Here is a 22,364-nt window from a genome sequence, read left to right on the forward strand (position 1 = left end):
TTCACATTAAGTCTGCAAATTAAACAGGCCAACTGCTGATTTTGTTTGGACTTGTTCAGTTTCTTCTGTATAGGCAAAATTGCTGTGCAATAAGACTAACTTGAATTTCTGACGACGCTGGGTGGGTGCATAAGAGGATGCATAAACTACCCACTGTATCATAACCTGAGGTAACTGGGAATACTTTTCGTCAGAGCGGGAGACAGTGACCACGGGTGTCGCCTCACAGATGGAAACTTTGCATTCTTGCAAATCAATTGATGCGTCTGTGAACAATCTATAACACATTCACACAAACACCACACAGACACACAAACACACACATACAAATATACATATAAAACCTCGAGGCAAGAGAATTCACATCTCAGCACTCAAAGCCATCCACAGCATCTCTCATTCCCTTTCAAAATCTTCATAGATCTCTATCTTCTCCCTAATACATGTCCTCTCATGCAAGTAACATTACAGTTGCCCTTAATCTGTTACACAAAATTACTTACAGGTTGCATCTTACCACTATAGGGACCTTTAACCTCTGTGGGACACAATATTGCCTGGCACAGCGACACTTGTTAGACAAACGTAATAAAAATGACTACATATGATCTACATACATCGTTCTGGATAACATGCTACTGATGTGATGTCTGCACTGGTGAGGTCGTACACTGCACACACGCATGTATATATTGTACATGTGCTTGATGACACAAGTGTGATGAGGGAAAAAAAAACAAGAAGAGGTTAACCCTTTGTGGGCTTTTGAGTGCCAATCGACACAGAAACTTCATAGTATTGTACGCACTGTCGGAAGTTCCTGGCACAGAAAGGGGTAACAAAGATTTCACTCACATTTGTCCATTGCATTTCCTTTAGGTTATATAAACTACATGTATACATTGAAGGCTTACCTGTCTATGCAAACATCAATGTGACAGGTACATTCAATTTGTAATACTTAAGACATGGAAAAAATACTGCCTTTTCCCAAAATCATAAGGTAGGGATTTCTTCATAAAGTGTATGTGCATCTTTTTCCCCAGCCATTACGTGAGCATAAAATTGTGACAATTTCCCATAATGAAACTGCCTAGAACATCAATGGATGACAATACTGATGCAGTCAACAGTATACAGGATGGCTACCTGTCCGTAATGCGTAAAGTTTGGTATATCACGTCTCCAGCATGCGATTTCTTTCTGTGAGTGAGGTTTGCTCTGCCTCACCCATATATGTCATCCAATAATCGGCAATCCTACATCCTATTCAGTGGTCCCACTTGGCTATTTCTGGTATCAGCTCCTTCAAGGGATTTGAGGATGCAGGGTATGATGAGTTTCACTGGCTGGACATGAAGACTAAAGATGCAGATCACGTACTACATTGAGAGCCTGATATCAATATTGCGCATTGTCAAGAACTGCCGCGACGCACTCACGATGTATCAATAGCTTCTTGTAAGCAACAACGATTTGTTCGCGTCCTTTTGTTGTGCGCTTCACTGTGTAACTGCCACATGTTTGGAGCTACACTGCACCTGCTGCAGGGGAAAAATTTTGTCCAAATCATACTTTGTGACATCATACCGTTGTTCCATAATCAAAGCTGTGATAGTCTCTTGTTTGATGTCGCATCGCCCGCTCGCTTCGGCCAGTGTCGCTGCTTCCATTGCTCATGTGCGCAATGCCCCCGCCCAAGTCCGTACCATTGGAGTACGAGTGGGGGATCCTGCCCCCACTGCCGGCCTCTTTGGCGTCCTTCACAGGGCTCGACGGTTCCGACGTCGGAGAGAGCCGTCGCTTCTCCTCCTCCACTTGCTCCCGGGCTCGCTTCTTCTTGAGCAGGTCTTCGAAGCTGGGGATCTCCGGGATGGGGCCGATGTTGGCCATCCCATTCCACTGCTCCAGATCCTCGTCGCTGTAGATCAGCCCCCTGCGCTTCTCAGAGCCATGCTTCGAGCTTTCTGACGGAGTCTTCCACCGCTCCACCACCTCGTAGTCGCTCAGGTTTGTCGGCGAGGACAGATTGCCGTCACTAACATCTTCCGGCCTGGTGGAGCCATTCGCTGCATCGGTTTTGGGCTCCTTGTCTTTCTTCTTCTTGCCTTTCTTGTCTTTCTTCTTGTCCTTCTTGGAGACGGATTTGATGGACTCCGTGTCTCCTTGCCACTGCTGCTCTGATTCCGGTGTTGCACTGCCATCTGCACTCGAGACCATGCCTGGTAAGGAGGATCCAATTCCTCCGTCATAGCTCTTTTTCCTCTTCTTCTCTTTCTTTTTGTCCTTCCCCAGAGAGCCATAATTCCTATCATCTGGCACTGTCGTTATACTGCTGGCATCGTCCAACCTCGCCTCGAACACCATATCCTTGTCCTTGTGTTTGCCTTTGCTCTTCTTCTTCTTCCCCTTCTTCAGGTCGCTCAGGTCCATCACTCCCTCTGGTGTTGTCACCACACTCCCGGCATCCTCCGCCCCCTTCCCCTGGCCTTCCGACTCTTTGCCCTTACTCTTCTTCTTCTTTTCCTTCTTTTTCTTCTTGCCATCCTCAGCATCCAGCATGTCCTCACTGGTGTAGTCCCTCTCCGAGGACGTTCCGTTGCGTCCCTTCATGCTCTTTGTAGGGCTCGCTGAAGACATGCTCACCCGGTCCACGATCTCAAACTCCCTCTCCAGGTCTGGGCTCGACAGATCCTTACTGGTCTTCCTCTCTGCCGCCCAAGCTGTGTTAAGTACCAGCTTGTCTTGCTTTTTCAACTTCTTGTCCTTCTTCTTCTTCTTCTTAGAGTCCTTGGAATCCTTCTCCTCCCCAACGCCGTTGCTCACCAGGTCAGGGTTGGGGTTCTCCAGATCCTCCTCCTGCTCGTCCAGCAAGTCCATAGAGTTTGTGGCGCTGGTCACTGACTCTGTGTCAAACTGCCGGTTCCGTTCCTTCTCCTTGCGCTTCTTCTCCTTCTCCCACTCCTTAGCCGGGTTCTTGACCTTGGACGTCTTCTTCTTGACCTCGATGTCACGGGCCATGGCAGCGGCCTTCTCCGAGGAGAGTTGCCTCTCCCTGATGGCCTTTCTCCTGGCCAGAGAGAGCGAGTGCTCAGCTTCCAGATCCTTCTCGAACACCTTCATCCTCAACATCTGGATAGTGACAGGACAAAGACAAAAAGAAAATATATGTATAAAGGAATGTCTTCAATAAAGTGACAAGGGTGATGACCACAAAGAAGATGTAGCCATTAGATTTTTGGCAATAACTCATTGAGGTTATTGGCTGCTTCACTAATATTCTAACTGCAAACAACAACAACAGCAAAAAATCTTGGAGTTCAAAGACACACACACAAAAAAAAATGTACAAAATTTTACAGATGATGGTGGTTTCTCTCTGAAACAATTGAAAAAAAAATAATCTTATCATTTTCATTTATTTCTTTTATTTTTCTATGATACATTGTATCAAAATAGTATAGCCTCATCAACACCAAATACAGTGCTAGGATACTCATTTGTCTTCAAAGCCACTTATACCATACACGTAAGTAATGATTCAAAAATGATTTTAAACAAGAAGAAAGCTCCCAACAACACTCAACAGGAATTTTAGAAAAAAAAAACTACATTTACGATAGTCAAACTAGCATGCACTCTTGATATCAGATGCAAGAAGAAGAAGAAGGAGATACTCAAAGCCAGTCCGAAGCTAAATCCTGTGCTACAGATCCTAGGAAATCACATAGATGTAGCATGGGGATACCATAGAGTGGGAAGGCTGGCCCAGCTTGGATATATTCAAGAATTCCCAAAACCAATTGTGTACAGCTTTGTTATTAATCTCTATAATTATGTAAGCACACACAGCCAAAAAATCTCAACTGGAGTTGACAATTACCAACGAGCATACACTTCGATGCACATATTTGCTGGCAGCTGCTATTTGTGTATTTTTAATGTATCCTGGTGGGCAGCGAGCTTATCGGGTCACCTATAAATCCCCATGAAACCAGGGCCCCATTTTATAAAACCTGTTATCAATAGCAAGTTATGATAGTTGCTATAAGCTACTGGAATCCTTGCATCTGATTGGCTGTGAGCAAATTTGTCATAGAAATGTAGCAGTTGTTACCGATAACAAGTTTTATGAAATGGGACCCTCGTCTGTAAGATATACTTCTCCTAAAGAGTGCCAATAATGAATAGGATAACAGACGACATGGAAAAACCAAGTCATCAAATGAAAGAAAGAAAAGAAAATGTTTTAGCACAGATTTTCCCCGAGCTATTCTAACTACCTCTCCAGCGAGGAAGTCCTCCTGGACCACGGCGTCTGGAATGTGCTTGAGTTTCTCCATGGTCTCGTACAGCCCCTGGCTCTCAGCCAGCTGCTGGGCCGATCCCACCGTGTGCTTCAACAGAACCAGGGCCACTCTAAACAGGATCTTCACACCTGCACAGGATCAGGGGAGAAGAGGGGAGATGGCATAGTTCATTAATAGTGTTGATAAGATTATTGCCAAGAAAACAACAACAACAAAACAAATACAAAGATGAGGATGGTGAAATGGAAGTTTATTTTATTTTTGAGAAAATGAAGAAGAAATAAAAAGGGAAGACGAAAGGACAGTGACACAAAGCAGTCTCCATTGCTTTCTTCTTTCCTTTTTTTTTTTGGGGGGGGGGGGGGTACAGCTCCCCCAATCCTGCCCTTCTCTTGAAACCATGGCGATGGTTTCACACATGAACCCACTTGGAAACCATATTGGTACATCGCACAGATTGTTTCTTCACTGAAAGACTTCAGAATCATAATTTCAAAAGTAGAAACAAGACACTTGTATTAAGAAACTTGATCCTTCCTGAATGTATTTACACAAAAATGTTGAGCTATAAACTACATTTCTGATTGAATGTCATTTCTAGTTTGTTGATATCTCAGGATATATCTGAAGAACATTGTGGAAAGGTGGGAAAGTGAGATCAGACTGACAGTTGGTTGACAGATGTTTGACACCATCACTAATAAAACATATCAAATGCAATATCTCACCTTCGCAGAAGAACATGTCCCAAACGCGCAGCACAGACGTCCATGGCAGAGTTCTGGCAAAGATGCACATGAACCACTCTGTCATGTACAGGATCGGCTCTATCCTGTGCTTTTTCTGTCATGCAATAAGAGATGAAGACAGGGCAGAAAAGTTGGAGAATTATTTCTTTTTCTCCCTAGTGTTACTCTCAACTCACCCCTACCACAAAAAATAAGATAGGGTGGTGTTAATTTCCTTGACACCAGGGGGGCATTTCATGAAGCATTTTGTCTGACAAAGTTGTTGGACAAATTTGCTCTCAGCCAATCAGATGCAAGGATCTCAGTAGCTTGTAACATTTTGTCAGAAAAATCTCCGATCAAAATGCTTCATGAAATGCCCCCCTGATCTCACTAATATTTGTTGCTGTTGCATACATCTCACATTGATTTGTATGCCTACTCCAATGGAGAGTTAGATAAAACAAGCAAACAAAGTTCTAATCACATACTGTATACGCTATATATTTCGCGGGGGTTTTATTTTCGCGAATTTCGCGAGTCGGGAGCTATTCGCGAAATTAACAACACGCGAAAATATTTACCTTCCAAAATGAATCCCTTGCCTTGATGATACGAACATTTCAGTACTAGTATACCATGTCATGGCTTACCGAACAGACCATACTGACTAAGCTTGTTTACGTACATTTAGCACGTCCACGTCTACTTACGAATACTCAGTGTAGAGAGCCAATCCATTATCGCAAGGGGACCACTCGTCAGAAATCTAGCGCAATGGACTTTTAACCACTTCAAAAATGTTGAATTCTAACTTACTAGTTCGCAGAGTTTGGTAAGTTTTTTCCATGCAGTGTATAACTAGTATCATTCTTATTTACTAGTAAGTTGAAAATTCACACTTTCTTTGGCACTTCATATTTTCTCTGGTCCCCCAATCGCGAATTTAACCACTCGCGAAAATGTGTGACAGCGGCAATTCGCGAAAATTTATGTACACGAAAATTATAGCGTATACAGTACTACATATTCAACCACATCAGCCATCACATCTTCCTCTACTGTGAAAAGCCTCTAAAAAGAAGACTTGGGCGAGGTCTAAGGGGTGCTCTCAAACGATGCAGCATCATTCAGAGGAGGTTGAAGACACCGATACAAGTTTTGTAAGTGGGATCACGACGAGAAAAACAACATAAAATTGACAGAAAGAATGGTACAAGATAACTTGGAAGTACTTCCACAAACATACACACACAAAAATTAAAACTAAGGTTTACAGTGAGAAAAAGAAAGTAACAAAAGGAGGAAGGGAAACAGAAAGATATATAGAATGAAAGAGAAAGGAGAAATACAGAGAACAGAGAAGAGAAAGTGAAGGAAAGTGATAGCAGAAAGCAATGCCAATGGCATACAACATATCATAGACTGTACAAAATCTTAGCATTACATGTGTACATTATCATGACACAGAAGAAATACGGCAGCAGTGAGAGGAAGCAAAGAGGGCAGCAAACAGCAAGAGACAACCATTACTGATTGACTGTGAGTACACAACCATACAGAGGAGACCACTTTACTAACATATCAAATTCCATGCTAACCTTTATATCAAAGACTCTCTCTATATAATACTAAAAAAAAAACTTGCCCGAAGCTTGCTCAACATAGCAACAACAAAAGTATGCAAACTGCGTTCAAAGTATTAAAATGCATTGCAGATGCATACCACTGGAAGGTGGACAGAAGTGTTTGATGTACATGAAGGTCCTTAAAGGAAACATTTAAACTCAAATACACTCCTAGCCTGCTGATATTCCCTTTTCATCCATGCTGGGTAGTTGCAGTGTTTCCCAAGCAAGAGCAGCATTTGATGGATTTTCCAGAATGCTCTTTGTATTAACTGTAGTCATCATCGCACCCACGAAATTATCAGTTCATAACAGCACCTCTACTTGAGAATAATGCATTTATCAGAACTCATTTAATGGGTCTTAGCATAAGTATGACAGTTTACTGCGTGTTTTATGTTTGCACAACAACTGGAGGAATACTCCCCCCCAAAAAAATAAATAAATAGATAAATAAATAAATAAATAGATAAATAAAATAATAATAATGAGAAATAAATAATCAAGAAAAAAAAATTTGATGTAACAAGATGGGTCATGTTCAACAGTACTGACTATGTGAAAATATTATTCTACTTTAATACAGGAAAACACCAAAACAATGCCTCCCCTGATAAACACTGCCTTTATTGGAGTTCACAAGCATCTGTTTTGCTGATTGACTGTTTGCAGAAGAAAAACTCTTGAAATAACCGGGTGACTCATGCCGTATATAGCACTGACATTGGGAAAAGTATTGTTCCACCTTTAACAAAACACAACACTTTTAATCTTGTTCTATCCTGGTCTTCAGGGGCACAATGCCACGACAGTTTTGACGGACAAAGCCGTGACTCACATAATAATAACATTTTTTTTTTCCAACCCCACATGTCTCCTCTTGTGTATTTTAAACACACTATCTATTTCCAGCTACTATTTTAAAACACTGTACATTGTTTACATTCCATGTGTACATCTCATCTAAACATTGCTCTGGAGAGTCATTGATCACCCTATGGAAGCAAACATCATACCGAGACTTACAAAGAATTGTATCTCAATCCTAATGTATGTAAGCTTATTTAAATAGTGGATTCACGTTATTACTGTATGTACAGTAACTAAGCTCCCTTTGGTTAACATTTTCTGCTTAAATTGGCAATATACACAGGTGACATTTTAACATTATTGGAGAAATAACTGCTTATTAGATAAATGATAGTGCTGGGTGAGGGGTGATTATCCAACAATGTCATAATTACCTTCACCAAGGAGGCCATGTTTTTGTCGGTGTTGGTTTGTCTGTCTGTCTGTCTGTCTGTCTGTCTGACTGTCTGATTGCAAAGTAACTCAAAAAGTTGTAAACGGATTTGGATGAACCTTACTGGAAGAGTTGATAATGACACAAGGAACACATGATTAAATCTTAGAAATGTGATCCGGATAACTGTCTGGATCCAGGACTCAATTTTTTTTTGAAGGTTTATCATGGGCAAATAGGGTGAAAAAAGAGGGAGTTCAGGCTGTATGTGTTTGAGGCGTGCATACATGTAGTTAGCACATGCTTGCTCAAGCTAGGTGCAGCATACAAGCTGCGGATGAGGTAGACTCTGAGACACAACAGAAAAGCTTTTTATCATTGGGAAATAGGGTGATTCTCTGCATATGTGCATGGTACTAGGGTAGAAATGAGCTGCTTGGCAAAGGTCTGCGCTCTCTGAGTCCTTTTCTAGTTCTCATATTCAGTTCCAATGGGATGACCACAGATTCCTTGCAATCAAAACTTTTGCCTGGGAAATGACAGCGTGATGTGTCAGACATTTAACCATCTGGTGAAAGGGTAGCCCACTGCCCAGGCGGTATTTTCCATCCCCCAATTAAAACTAATGTCCTCTGTAGCTCAATAACAGAAAGGGCTGGTAGAGACAACCTCATAAATATCGCCAGGTTTACTTTGGATGATTCGCATCATGATCGTAACGCAGTCAATATGCGTGGGTGTTACAAATTCAAATGGAACATTTCCCATTGGCTCTCTGAAATGCCTGTCAACAGTACCATTACGTCATTCATTTACACGCAAGCTGTGCATAATAGGCAGGCCAGTGAGCGGCGGTTGCAAAGATTCCTTGTTCTTTTTTCGTGGGGTAGCAATTTGTGGGGTAGAGGGATTTCTACGCCGCGTGTTGCGATAGGCTTATGTGGATAGTGAACTCCAGAGGGCGACATGAAAGGATACAGACACAAAAAAAGGACAAGAGCCTTGTCTGGTGAAAGGGCAGCATTCTGTTTTTAAATCTTTCTTTCTTTCTTCTGTCCTTCTTTCCTCTCTTGCTTTCAATATCTTTCCCTTCTTTCTACTCTTGTTTTCCTTTGGGCTTTTGAGTTTGGTTGGCCAATAACCAAATTTGGAAACAGTGGCTACCCATTATTTCAGCTGCCCGACTGGATTACAAGCAAAAGGGGGTTTAGCATGGGTACTGGCATTAAGGACAGTTCCTCTCAAGAATGTCAGTGTGCGAGATTACACGAGGAACTCTGCAAAAAACAAGAAAGAGGAATGCAAATTCATGAGTCAGCTTCCAGACACGACAGGAATCACCGTTTCAAATTTGGAAGTCACCAAGCACGAGACATTGTACTGTCATTTTAATCCAAAGGGGCATCCATAGTATGCTTAAATGTCAGCTAACCACTGCAGTGTAACTTAGAGACAGTCAATCTGCTGGGTCACACCGAGACATGTTTATTTACTTGATGTCAAACAGAACTGGCTGGTGATGATGTTCTAAAACTGGCTGCATCATACACTCGTATGTAATAATAATTTGCTTTTATCAGCTTCTTGAGTATCTTTGCATTTCTTCTGATAAAGTAGGTCGACAGGTAAATGCTGTTAAGATTTTGAAATGACATTTTCAACAGCCTTTAATTCATGTGCTAGAATTTGACTTAATTTCACACTGAAACTGCTTTTGTACCGGTAGTTTGTATTTTGTTGGGGTTTGAAGGTTAGTCATTCTCCTTTAGATATCTATTGAGATGGAGAAAAATAAGTTCAATTTCCCGTCTAGAGGGGCTAAAGTTGTTTGATCCTCTTCTGTATATGGGTAATGCTGTACTCATGTTGCCATACACTAAGGTAAACGTTCAGTAACACAGTGAAAGTAATGATGCTACATCTTGTTTGATGCAAATAGATGAACACTCTTTATATTTGTTCTTTTTTAGAGATAAGCCTGGCAAAACATACATTTGTACTACTCAGACTGTGGTCAAGAATACAACATACATAAACTCATCGGTCTATCAAGACAAGAGGATGATGCCACGTCATATAACACTGTGACATATTAGCTGTCAGTGTCTCAGGAAAATCATTGTCAGATAGATGAGAAATACATATAAAAAAAAAGAATAAAAATATCTGAAAAGGGGAGCATTCTCACGGAAAACCTCACGGAAAACGTACTTCTAAGCGGACAACTCCCATTAGTGATTCACAGTGATTCATTCCAAGCCTGTGATCACATTTCCAACCCATTCAATATGAGAAAAAAAAAAGTCACTTCCTTTTAGTATCATCGCACTTGAGATTCATGAATGTACATGAATTCACATTTGCCCAATTTGGCAGGTTTGACCAGGAAAATCTTATGAGGGTCCGTCTCCTTTTCAGATTTCAAAGGCAAGGCTGGCATGCAGTTGGGTGATATTGGGTTTCTCATCGATGAAAATCTGAGCCCACATTTCCTGTTCCACAGCAGCTTTTATTATTTTCTGGATGTCATTTCCCCCCCCCCCCCAAGTCATGTCAGGCTCAAAGAATAAGCAACTATCCCGGGAAATAACTACTCAACAGATATGAGCAACAGAGTTCTTCCTAGAATGTAGTATGATCTGGCTAATTTTGTACAAATCAGGAAATTTAAAGGACAAGTTCACCTTCATAGACATGTGGGTTGAGTAAATGCAGCAATATTAGTAGAACACATCAGTGAGAGTTTGAGAAAAATCGGACAATCCGTTAAAAAGTCATGGATTTTTTTAGTTTCTGCTCAGTCACGGCTGAACGATATAAAGAAAGAATAAAGAAAATTCAACATAGTCTCATTTTTCTTGCTTAACAAAAGAACACTCGACTTCTCTCTTTCAGAAGGCAGGGGGAATATTATCACCCTTAACATACATCAGTAGCAAGTAGAAGAAATGTACACTTTATTCAAAAAGTAAAGTTTTGTGAAATTCTCTTTTTATTTCCCTTATATAGTTGTACGCATGTGACATCATACACTGTAGTAGTCTTCTCTTCCAGCAGTGACTGCGCAGATACTTAAAATATTCGTAACTTTTGAACGGATTGTCCAATTTTCCTCAAACTTTCACTGATGTGTTCTGCTAATATTGCTGCATTCTCTCAATCCTTATGTATATGAAGGTGGACTTGTCCTTTAATGCCCCTAAAATGAAAAACAAAAAACCAAACACACACACACACACACACACACACACACACACACACACACACACACAAGCACTTTTGGAAGAAGCTTGTTCAAGATAAACACACATTTTTTATTCTCTTTTTCAGATGGAGGTTAACAATCCATAAGATATGCAGGACATTCATGAATAATGGACCTGAGCAGGTTACACTTCCTAATAACACGTCCTCTAAACTAACTCTTTCTCTGATTAAAAGAATGCAGGGAATAATTTTACAACTTGAATTTGATAAGCAATTTCAGCTGCTGAATAATCTTTCAAATTGACTCCTGTATACTTCTATGGAAGAAAATTGCTACTCAAAAGATACAGTTGGTGTCACAGTTGCACAAAAATGCAGAGCACATTGCAACTCAATACTAGGAAAATTATTCATTGAGAATGCATCATAAACAAACAGAAAAAAAGTAACACAAAACAAAAACTAGATATATCGCTACGGCTACTGATATGCCTCCGCCATAAGGCTGCGTTCACATAGAAGTATTCGGTATTCGCTATTCGCTATTCGCTATTCGGTATTCGGGCACCGAATACAACGCCGCCCGCACCGTCAACTCACCATCCCATGCAGTGAGGATTTCTTCCTCCTACATCCCAGCAAATCTTATTAACAATTTATAAACTGCATCAGAATGTCAGTCTACATGCTTATTTTTGCTAAAGGGCAAATCCAGACCAAAAGTGTCATTATTTCATAAACGAGAGACGGTATACGCTGCAAGAAAATCGAACAAGCTCGATTCCCATTTTGCTATACTTTTCGCAGCTATTCGTACTTTCGAATAGTGCCCTCTTATGTGAACCGGTGTGAGGAAATCCTATCGTTCGATTCAAGCTATTCGCGTGCCCTCGAAAAACGAGTCCGAATACCCGAATAGTATACTTCTATGTGAACGCAGCCTAATGCATGGTTCTCCTAATAGGTCTATAGTACAATGTCTTGACAATGTGTGATGACAGTTTCACACAATTGGCAAAATATTAAAATGACAGGTTTGACACAAATGTGCTGAATGTTCACTTTCCTAGAACTAGGTTCAATTGGATGAATGATTAAAATGTCAGAGTGCAGGTATTTGGGGAACTGATGATTTTTACTTGACTTTTGACCCGTTTATAAGTTTATGCATTGAGTAAATTTCAAGGTATTGAGAAAAAGTATAATTTCAGTATCAAATGGGAAAATAGCATTATCTAAACCTGGCCTTTGACCTTTGACCTCACAGTTCCAAAGAGAATCACTGTTAGGTTGAACATGCATGAATATATAAGTTTCATGATGATACCTTGAGTTACTTTCGAGATATGGAGGAAAAAGTGCAATTTAGCACTTTCACTTGACCTTTTACCTTTTGACCTTTGACCTTTTGGCAAGAAACTTCAAAAAAAATATATATTGGGTAATACATGCCATACATCAAGTTAAAAAAAAAACCTTCAGGCATATTGCATTTTAAGGAAAGTAGTGATATTTTGAGGAGTTGACCTTGATCTTTGACCCCCCCGACCTTTGACCCATGACCCCCTGACCTTTGAACCATGACCCCCAACTTCCCTAGATAATCACTGCCCATCGGTACAAGCATTATACTAAGTTCCATGAAGATACCTTGAACCATTTGCGAGATATGGAGGAAAACATGAAATTTCTTTTTTTTCCCACAAAATAACCTGTGACCTTTGACCTTTGACCCTGTGACCCTAAAATCCACACAAAGTATTATCCCCCAAGGATATACCCTCATACCAAGTTTGATGTAAAACCACCACACGGTTCTTGAGATATCGACAAAAACAAAACGGGACGGACGGACGGACGGACGGACGGACGACCCGAAAACATAATGCCTCCGGCCACTTCGTTGCGGAGGCATAAAAAACACAAAAAAACTGTACCATGTGTTTGTGGGTTGCCGGCAAGACCTTCTTGATGAGACCAAACAGGACTTCTCCGTCCACTTGGACTGCCTCTAGGCCAGGACTGTAGTACCCTGTCAGGTAGCGCTCACAGATCTGGACCAGACACCAAAACGCCTCCTGCAGAAGAGAACGAAAAATATTCTTCGGATTATTGTCTCTTCTATCTCATCATGATATTCAAACTTCTATTGCTAGTCTTCTTATCATGTTTTATGTGGTCTGTGTATCTTGCTTCAGAATTCTTCCGTCTAGTCTCTTTGTCTTGCTTCATTGAAAAAAAAAAGTTGGTCTCACTAAATGAATGTTGATCTTGCTATTTCAATAGCATGGACAGACTTGGAAAGCAGAAAACAAAATAAGATCTCATGTCCTCTTCTAACCATGTGAGATGAATGTAAGCTTGTCCTTTTTGACTATAGAAAGTATAATCTAAACATACAAATTCAACACTTTTGATTCATTTTGCATGTAATGTTCTTTTCTTTTTTACTTTCCTCGTTGAAGAACCTAGGAATCATAACTCTCAGAGATGCAGTTTTCATATCTCTCTTGAATGTGAGTACGGTTTACGAAAGACTGAAATGAACCAATCATATTCACAGAAACAGACTTGCTTGCTCTCTGGCATTCCATACAGAAGTAAATGTGTACAAATACTTATCCAACACAGATTTGTTACGTTCAGATGGTGATCCTTAATCTCGAGGATAAGCTAACTTTGAGGATAAGCTTTATGGGGCGCCAAGTGTCGCATGGTCAAGTTCGTTACTAAATCAGTCATTTCGTCCACAAAATGACTGATTTTGAGACGAAATGATCATTCTGTTGACACAATAACTGATTTCATAGCAAAATTGACAGTGCGACACTTGCCACCCCATAGAGCATATCCTCTACATTAAAAATCACTGTCTGAGCGTAACCATAGAAAAGACATCAAGAGTAATTGTCCAGATGCATTACATAATGTTGACATATGATACACTAACCCACTCATCTGGATCATATCATTCAATATGAGTCACACGGATGCACAGGGGATGCTAGTAGGCACGTCATCAATTTTACCAGGAAAAAAAAAGGCGTGACAGCTGTAGCTTGTACTTTGCACTCATGTGCTAATGTATGACATCATGAGTGACTGTCATATTTTCTGAATTGTCTTTGTATTCAATGTTGTCTGTTGTGATTTTGTGGTGGTTTTGGTTTGTTTTGCAGTGGCAAAATCTCGACACAATGACCTTTTTTGGTTCTTTGAGAATTCTCTGGTCTGTACGAAGATCATTGACATTTAAGCATCAGCAAATACTGACATATCACAAGACTTTGTGTCCGTTGGTCACAAGCATCCTGAGGGCTTTTTACGGCCAGACAAATGCTGCAGACAAATGCCGAGGACATCATAAGACCCTGAGCTTGCTGATACAGGCCATCTTCCACACCAAAATGCCATCGATAATGACTATCTCTTGCCCACGGTCGGCGCTGTGTTTATAACAAATTGCCTTCCTGTGGCTCGTATGATGTGAGGTATTTGTCATATTATCACTGTCACACTTTGGCGTTCCCTCGACCTTTCACTCTCAGACTTGACTAGATTCAGTTTATTAGCTCTTTGTTACAGACCACTATATGACCCCATGGCACTTTCATAACAACCCACCCTACCATACAGACTTGCAGACTTCTCTTCTTTCTTCTCTCCTCTTCCTTTCCTGTCTTTTGTTCTTCGTAGACTTGTATTGTTACCGTCTTTTGTTCTTCGTAGACTTGTATTGTTACCGTCTTCTCTCCTCTCGGTACTGTCTCGCGTCTTACAGTGTATATACGTGTGGGTAATCGAATGTGTGTACGAACGTGTCGTCCTTGTCATATTTTCCCGGTACACGTGGTTCAGTGAGCAGTGTCCGGGCACTAGCATTGGTATTCTATATTTTTTTCCCAACCGGTGTATCTCAAAATAATTACATGTATATTGTTATAGAATAGTATATCATTTACTCATTATTTATCTAGCGATCCACGTCCGACAAGCTTTGCTTTTTAGTGGATCACTATTTTCCATAATCGAATTTATTTTCCGCTCGCCCACGAAGTATTTATACAGTGTTTTTCCTAAATATTGTACATGTTATATGTTGTTCTATAATTTGTCTCGTATATATATTACATGAACCTTTTGCAAACGTTTGAACAATATTATTTCATCACATGTATACTTTGTACTATGTTTTTTGATTTTCGATGATTGGAAATAAACTATGATTGAATTGATACATGTGTGCAAGACTTTTTTATTGAGTTTGTACTTCTGTTTAGAAAAAATATCCTTCTATAAACATTGAAACGAGTCCAACGAGAAAGCACAGTCTTGAAGAAAATGTAAATCGTTATCCCTTGTCATTCACATACATGTGAAAGTTGCAGATCATGACAACGTTCTCAATGACAATGATGAAGCAAATGACAGAGTTTTGCTTGTAATGTGGATAATTGCATGATGATGGGCCATAAATACTAGCCGATGCTGAAATGTACGGAAGGTGATTCCTTGACGACGTGGTCATAATAACATCACCTGTCACAATCAATCACTTCCCAATACTATGTACTCTACATATTCTGCATGTATGATAATTTTATGAATAGACTAGTGCTGTAATGTATTCAGATTTCATGCATGCTTTGTTCACAAAAGTTGCCCTTAACCACAAAGCTTGTCAGAGGCTTGCCCGACCTAGCAACAGCTAAGCGAATTCCTGCATTTGGAACTTATTACTGGGAGGGAGTAGGTGGATGAAATACTTTGTTACTTAGGCTGTAGGAAAATAAACATCCATAAACTCTAATAAATCACAGAAACGGTCAATCAGGCCTTGGAAGGAAATTTCGTGAGTAGTTGAAGCTATGATGTACAGCTATCATTGACGGAATAGGAAATAAGTATCATCCCTTTTGAAGAGAAAACTAGGGCATTTTCCCCCTTGGAGACAATATACAATAGATTTGTGTTCCAGGAGGCAATATATTCATGTTGTAGATTTTGCGATTATTGGTGGATTCATAAAATTTGCAAATGTTACACACTGCAAAATGTACCCACAAATAGTACTTGGAATCAAGTTTGCATGCATTAGTTGTTGCCTTGTCATCCTCTCGGCTTCTCTACTTGAAAACAGATCTATTTTACCGGTACGTATGCAAATTCTATGCATATCTTTCATAAGCATTGTTCCTTACAATCTCGGAACTTAAACAGGGCTTGCCCAATGTAGCAACAACCACTCCAGCATGCTAAATTTCAAGTAATGTAAGCAGGAAAGCAATATGAATTTTTACAGTGCAGTGCACATAAAGTCATGTGCGTCATTCATTGTTTTTATCCCATCATTTTGTATGATGTCACTGATAATCCACTGCACTGATCACATTTTACTTGTAAGAAGTAAAATAACCTAACTGAACTGAATGGAATCGAATGTTCCATCATAAGGTCCTCAGGGACGACGAAATGTGTATCGTTGTGAACACAATGATATGCCACACTACTGCCTTCAGGTAATGTGCAATATATTCAGGCAGAGAACAAAGAGGAGATAGCCATTCTTTTTGCTCGTTTGGGGGGGGGGGGTGGGGGGGTGGGGCAGGGACACAGCAGGGGAAAGCCTGTCTTCCACGCTGGTATCCCACTTGATGGGGAGATGATGAATTAGTGTCAGGGCCGCAAAGTCACGTACATGACCTATCACATGACTCTCACTATGTACTCCCTCTCCACTATCAGCGTTTTCGAGCCTCTCTGCATCTCGCCTAGTCTGCTTCACCAGACCCCATACTTTATAGAGCCCTTTGCCATATCGGCAGCAATAATTGATGAAATTTGCATGCATATGCACGTTTTTGTGTATGTGTGCATGCGCGCACATGTCTAGATTAGGTTAGCCTAGCCATGTTGAGGACATCAGCCATTTGAATGGGGTATCTGAGAATTGGCTCTTGACGTCAATTTAAGTGCAGGGCAGATTATTAGTGCTGTATTACCAAAGTATGAATGAAAGCATGAACTAGAGATGAATAAATCAAATACTGCAGCAGTATTTCTGTTGAATAGCTCCAGATATGTGCAAGCAGATGTCTCTGTAACCTATTTGCCGGGAAAGATTTTTGCATTGTTCATTTTTCCCCTGATATGGGGAGGAGGAAGATTTTCTTTTCTTTTTTTTCAATGAAAAGACCAATGGATACAATTACATCCAATTATTATCATGCCTCTTTAAAATGATAAATAATTCTTTTGGATTCCTTCTCCCATTTTTGGTTGGGAAGGCGATCTTTTTTTTTTTTTTTTTGGGGGGGGGAGATATGATAGTCGTCCTTATCAAATTTATTCAAAGAATGAATAATAATAAGAGAAGAGTGGTAAAAACTTGATTACGACGACAGTTACGAATCTTACTTGACATCGTTTCTAGGTTCATCAAGAATGGTTTCTCAACTTAACCTTATGGTCCAGCAATAGCATTCCGACTGGGCTACAAGAACCTAAACCAGCTAAAAAATCATTTTCAGGACCTCTGTAGCTTAGCAAGTGACTACTGGATCAATAGGTTTCACTATATCTTTCAGTCATAGCATTTGAAATGGCTCAGTCCAGATATGTACAATGACTGTTGCATTCAGTATTGTATAGAGCTGAATGCAAGAGGAGGCACGATGCACATAATTCAAATCACTATCCCTTTCACCAAACGATCAATAAAAGCAGACCAAAAAAAAATCCAAAAGAACACTATAAAAGAAATCCTGCTCAAATGTGCAAAGCTTCAATTAGATAAATGAATGCACAAAGAATCTGAACATGCGCTCTCTGTAACCAGCAACTCAGATGTGTGATCGTATGATCCTGTGTGAATTGTAATAGTTTTTTGTCACAAATCCTCAGAACAGAATTAATCTTTTTCCATTCTTCTTCCCCTGCCACATTCTTCACAAGTCACTATGACTCGCTTCACAAGGCACTGTAGTCTGGCTTCAAGCCACACCGTCATGACTTTTTCCCCATTTTTTTCTCTTTCAAAGTCTGAAAAGATAACACAATAATCCAGTAGTTCTAGTGGCATGTATACCAAGGAGCACATAGTGCACGAAATACTCCAGACTCACGTATGATAACAAAATGAGAGAAAGATTCCTACAAATCCCAGCCCCCCCCCCCCCAAAAAAAAAAATGTCTATCAGTCTGGTACCAAAGCTATACTATGAGTGGTTACACTAAAAGCCCATGATCAATTTCCAGCTTAAATGTGGTTGTAGCTTCATGAATCATGGGGGGAATGTGTCTGATCCCACAGGTAAAGGCCAGGATTGCCATACAAAATTTGCTCATCTACAATATACGTATGTGCACGTTCTCTGACTACATTTTGCAAGCATGTGAACGCTTGACTCTAAGTTGGAACTGATTCCACTGATGCCAAAAATAGCTCTCAAGGTAGAGGAATGCTGAGATGTACATTTCCCGTTTTTGTTCTTTTATTTTGAATGACTACACATGCCGTTATCCACCAACAGCTTTAGCAATAGCATATACTGCACAGCAATGCTATTTATTTCAAACGACAACAAAATTCAAGCACATGATATGGATTCAAACATATTTTAGCCAAACTGATACATCATATAGCCATTCATTACAACTCCCAAAGCAAACTCAAATTCATATATGAGCAGCATATAATTTGTTGCTTGAGAACATGCACTCATCTAAAATTAGTGACTGGAGAAGGGTACCCGAGGACAAGTCGTCATATGATAGCAATTCGAAATAACCCGGTAATCCCGCAGATTACCTCCAGCTGAATCATAAGCCATTTCCACAAAATATCAGCTGATTGATATGCAGATTATGAAAAATTGAAGTACGGAAAACCAAGCATCAAATACACTGAGCATCTTGACATGTAGGTATGTGCAATACGTATATCATATTATGTATGCACACATACACTTGCATAGATAGCATTTTGTGATCATATTATGAAGTGCGTATGTAGAGCACCTACAAAAATGAAAATCACAATTTCCTTTCTATGATTTGATAGAAAATTAGAGGTATTAGCACTGGTTGTTCATTTCTGTTTTGATAAAGTATGGACTTTAAAAGAAGAACAAACAGAATGTGAGTAATAATCACAATATTTTCTCCCCTCTATATAAATCATAGACATGCAATAACACAGAAATATTAAATTTGTATTTGTTTGAAAGAACAATCAATGTCCATTACCTGCCCATTGAAGTGGTTTATAGGGCCTACATAGCAAAACTAAATGACATTTTAGAAGTACTGAATTAATTATCACCTTTCTTTGAAAGTCCACATTTTAGTTTGTGTCCATGAAATACTGCAGTATTTTACATCACATTAACTCCACATCCAAGGGCCCATAGGATTATCGGTATATTGTCTGAAAAACAAGACAACTTTGAGTTTGTATTTTGGGTAATTTTGGTAACACTGCAAAATTTGGCAATCACTTCTTTTCCTGCAGTATGACTCACAACTGGCTTGACATTTGAATCCACACAACTCTATCAACTACATTGTACTTTTGATAGCTAGTTTCAATTTATTCAAGGGACTGCACTTTTTATGGACGATCCTGAAACAAATTTTCATGTGTTGCATTGCATAGTATATTACGAGCGGTTTACAGCTATCACACGTGAGCCAATAAACTTTTGCTCTGGACACACAGATTTACATGATGTCTCTACTCGTACGACAAAATTTGAAAGTAACACAAGACTTCCACGTACATTCTCAACAGTAAGTACCTCGACAGGTTTGATCACATACATAGATATTCTCCTGTTAGGTATTTACTACAGTTGGTATTTGACACGGAATCTTCGAGGGCAAACCATTACTTTAATGTTACACATAGGAGTAAAGACATGACTTTTTCTCCTTATCTGTGATTTCTCTCTCAAGTAATCTTGTTAATCTTCTTTCAGCCCAATTGGCAACATGCTCAAAATACAAACCTATTAGGATTTTCAGATGGTAGCATTTGGAGAATTGATTTGTAGAACACACTTGTTGATTTTTTTTTTCTGCTCTAACTCACAAATAATACACACTAGTATATTATAGTACACAGTTATCCCTCTATCCCTTCACACTTTTTGAAAGCAGACTACTGGTACATGTATGTGAACGGTGCCACATGACTATGACTGTGTGAGATTCAAATCATGGATACTGTTCCTCTCATGCACCATGTGTGAACGCAGCCCTTGGATGAGACTTGTGGCTGAGCATCCTCCTCCCCTCCCCCCCCCCCCCCACCCCATCCTCCCCGGGGAGAAACAACAGCGCTGGTTATGTTGAGCGATGGCTGGTACCCTATGGCGAGACATGTGACTATGTCCTAACATCAGACAGATTATTAATAGAACTGATGGGGGGACACGATGCTCCAGTGAGCTCGGCTAACCAGCGGAGACTAGGGAACGAGTTACCAGCTGTCTTTCTTTATACCTTCTCCAAGATATTTAGACGCATGAACACAAAACAGACTCATACACATAATGCACATGCACACACACATACATGTACGGTATCCACTCCAACATACTCACACACACATAAAACATGCACAAACGCTAAAATACACATGCACACAAATACACACAATACAGTGTACCTTCTCCAACATACAGTACTCACAAACACAAAATGTGCACACACAAATACACATGTACACACACATCCACAATACCTTCTCTTAAACACCAAAATCATACAAAAATACAGATAATCACAACCACAGTAATACATAGTATACAAGCTCAGCATTTACAGTGAATAAAGCACAATACTTGTACTTTACACACTATTCTTCACACTGAATTAACTGTACATGCTACAGTACACCGTATTTTACTTTGATTAGAAGTAAACCATACAACACTTAAATCAGAAAAAAATATTTGCAATTTCTCCAGAAACTGGATACATGTGTCTGAATGAAGTACATTTTCCTAATATATAAACATCATTGATGTAACTTTACATTATTAATAGTCTGCAAACTTGCCCCTTAACTCATCCCCCCCCCCAAAAAAAAAAAAAAAAAACCAGAGAAAATCCTGTGAAAATTTTGTCTCATTCACAAAATTTGTTGAGCCCAACCATTACTGAAATATGAATTGGCCAAGTGATTAAAAAACAAACAAACAAACAAACAAACAAACAGCTATCTATCCTACCCTAGCTTTATCTCAGTGCTATGCACATTTCAGGAAGAGATATGTGATGTCTTATATGCATGAGCATTTTTAGTTATAACCTTAAAACCTTATGAACTGGGGCCCACCATATTTGCTGGTATGCCACGCCCTTATTTGGTGCCCAAAATGGGGAAAAACGAGATAACAATTGGGGTGAAAATGGGAAACTCAACCTCGAATCTGAGGTTGTAACCTTTATGAAAGTCCATGCAAGTTTCTTCATCCTTCAGATTTTTTCTTCATCAAAGACTTTCCATTTTTGCAGTGAGTAATTGCTAGTATGAACTCGTATTGGCATTCACTTTCTTTCTCAAAAACTTTTCAACCATCAAAGTGGAAGCTGTGATTGAGAGGCCATTGGTGCGTTTTGGCTTGAAATGAGCAAATGACACTGAAATAAGATACGCCAGCAAATACGGTATATTTTGTCCAGGTGATTCTATGTCATCTAAAAGGTAATGTGATGACAGTCTACAATATTAATAGGAACACACAAAATAGATACTCTGCTAAATGACCAAGCATACATGCATGCGTGCGTGCACACACACACACACACACACACACATAAACACACACAAATTGTAGTGCATAAAATGTCAATCTCTACTGTAATCTGCTGTTCCAGTATTGTCAAATAACACTGGATCTATTAACCCGTTGAAGACGAGTCCCGAGTATACTCGGGCAAGTGTCTGCGGGAAATGCGTGTTGTAGCAAAATCAGCCTGTCCTCAACGGGTTAAAGAGTCATCTCTCCATCTATTTGCCTACAATTCTAAATCTATGCTTCAGCGTGGGATGGAAATAACATGGGGGCGGTATGCATTTTTTTTTCTAGTGACCAGTCGAAGTCGGTCCACCTCAGAACAAACAAAACCTGGCAGTACCACAGTAAAATTGTGTTATGTGTTGCAGTTGTGTGCGGTACAGAAAAGCAATGAAGGTATATATATCGTCGCTGGGGTGACAAGACCTTGTATCTGCAATTTT

At 39.8% G+C, this 22,364-nt stretch overlaps 1 protein-coding gene across 1 annotated transcript in view; it reads right to left on the bottom strand.

Moving 5' to 3' along the window:
• Nucleotides 1-1,416: 1,416 nt before the first annotated feature.
• Nucleotides 1,417-22,364, bottom strand: part of LOC139730127 (uncharacterized) — a 61,053-nt gene continuing 40,105 nt past the window's right edge. The window contains exons 5-8 of the mRNA XM_071641030.1: nt 13,054-13,194; nt 5,039-5,153; nt 4,284-4,438; nt 1,417-3,132 (exon numbers count right to left, since the gene is read on the bottom strand). Coding sequence (XP_071497131.1) covers nt 1,585-3,132; nt 4,284-4,438; nt 5,039-5,153; nt 13,054-13,194 — 1,959 coding nt within the window. The 3' untranslated portion in view covers nt 1,417-1,584. The remainder of the gene's footprint in view (nt 3,133-4,283; nt 4,439-5,038; nt 5,154-13,053; nt 13,195-22,364) is intronic.

This window comes from Diadema antillarum, unplaced genomic scaffold (assembly GCF_040938485.1).
Source record: "Diadema antillarum isolate AM-2024a unplaced genomic scaffold, OU_Dant_1.0 seq00000292_RagTag, whole genome shotgun sequence".
In the NCBI taxonomy this organism is placed as follows: Eukaryota; Metazoa; Echinodermata; class Echinoidea; order Diadematoida; family Diadematidae; genus Diadema; species Diadema antillarum.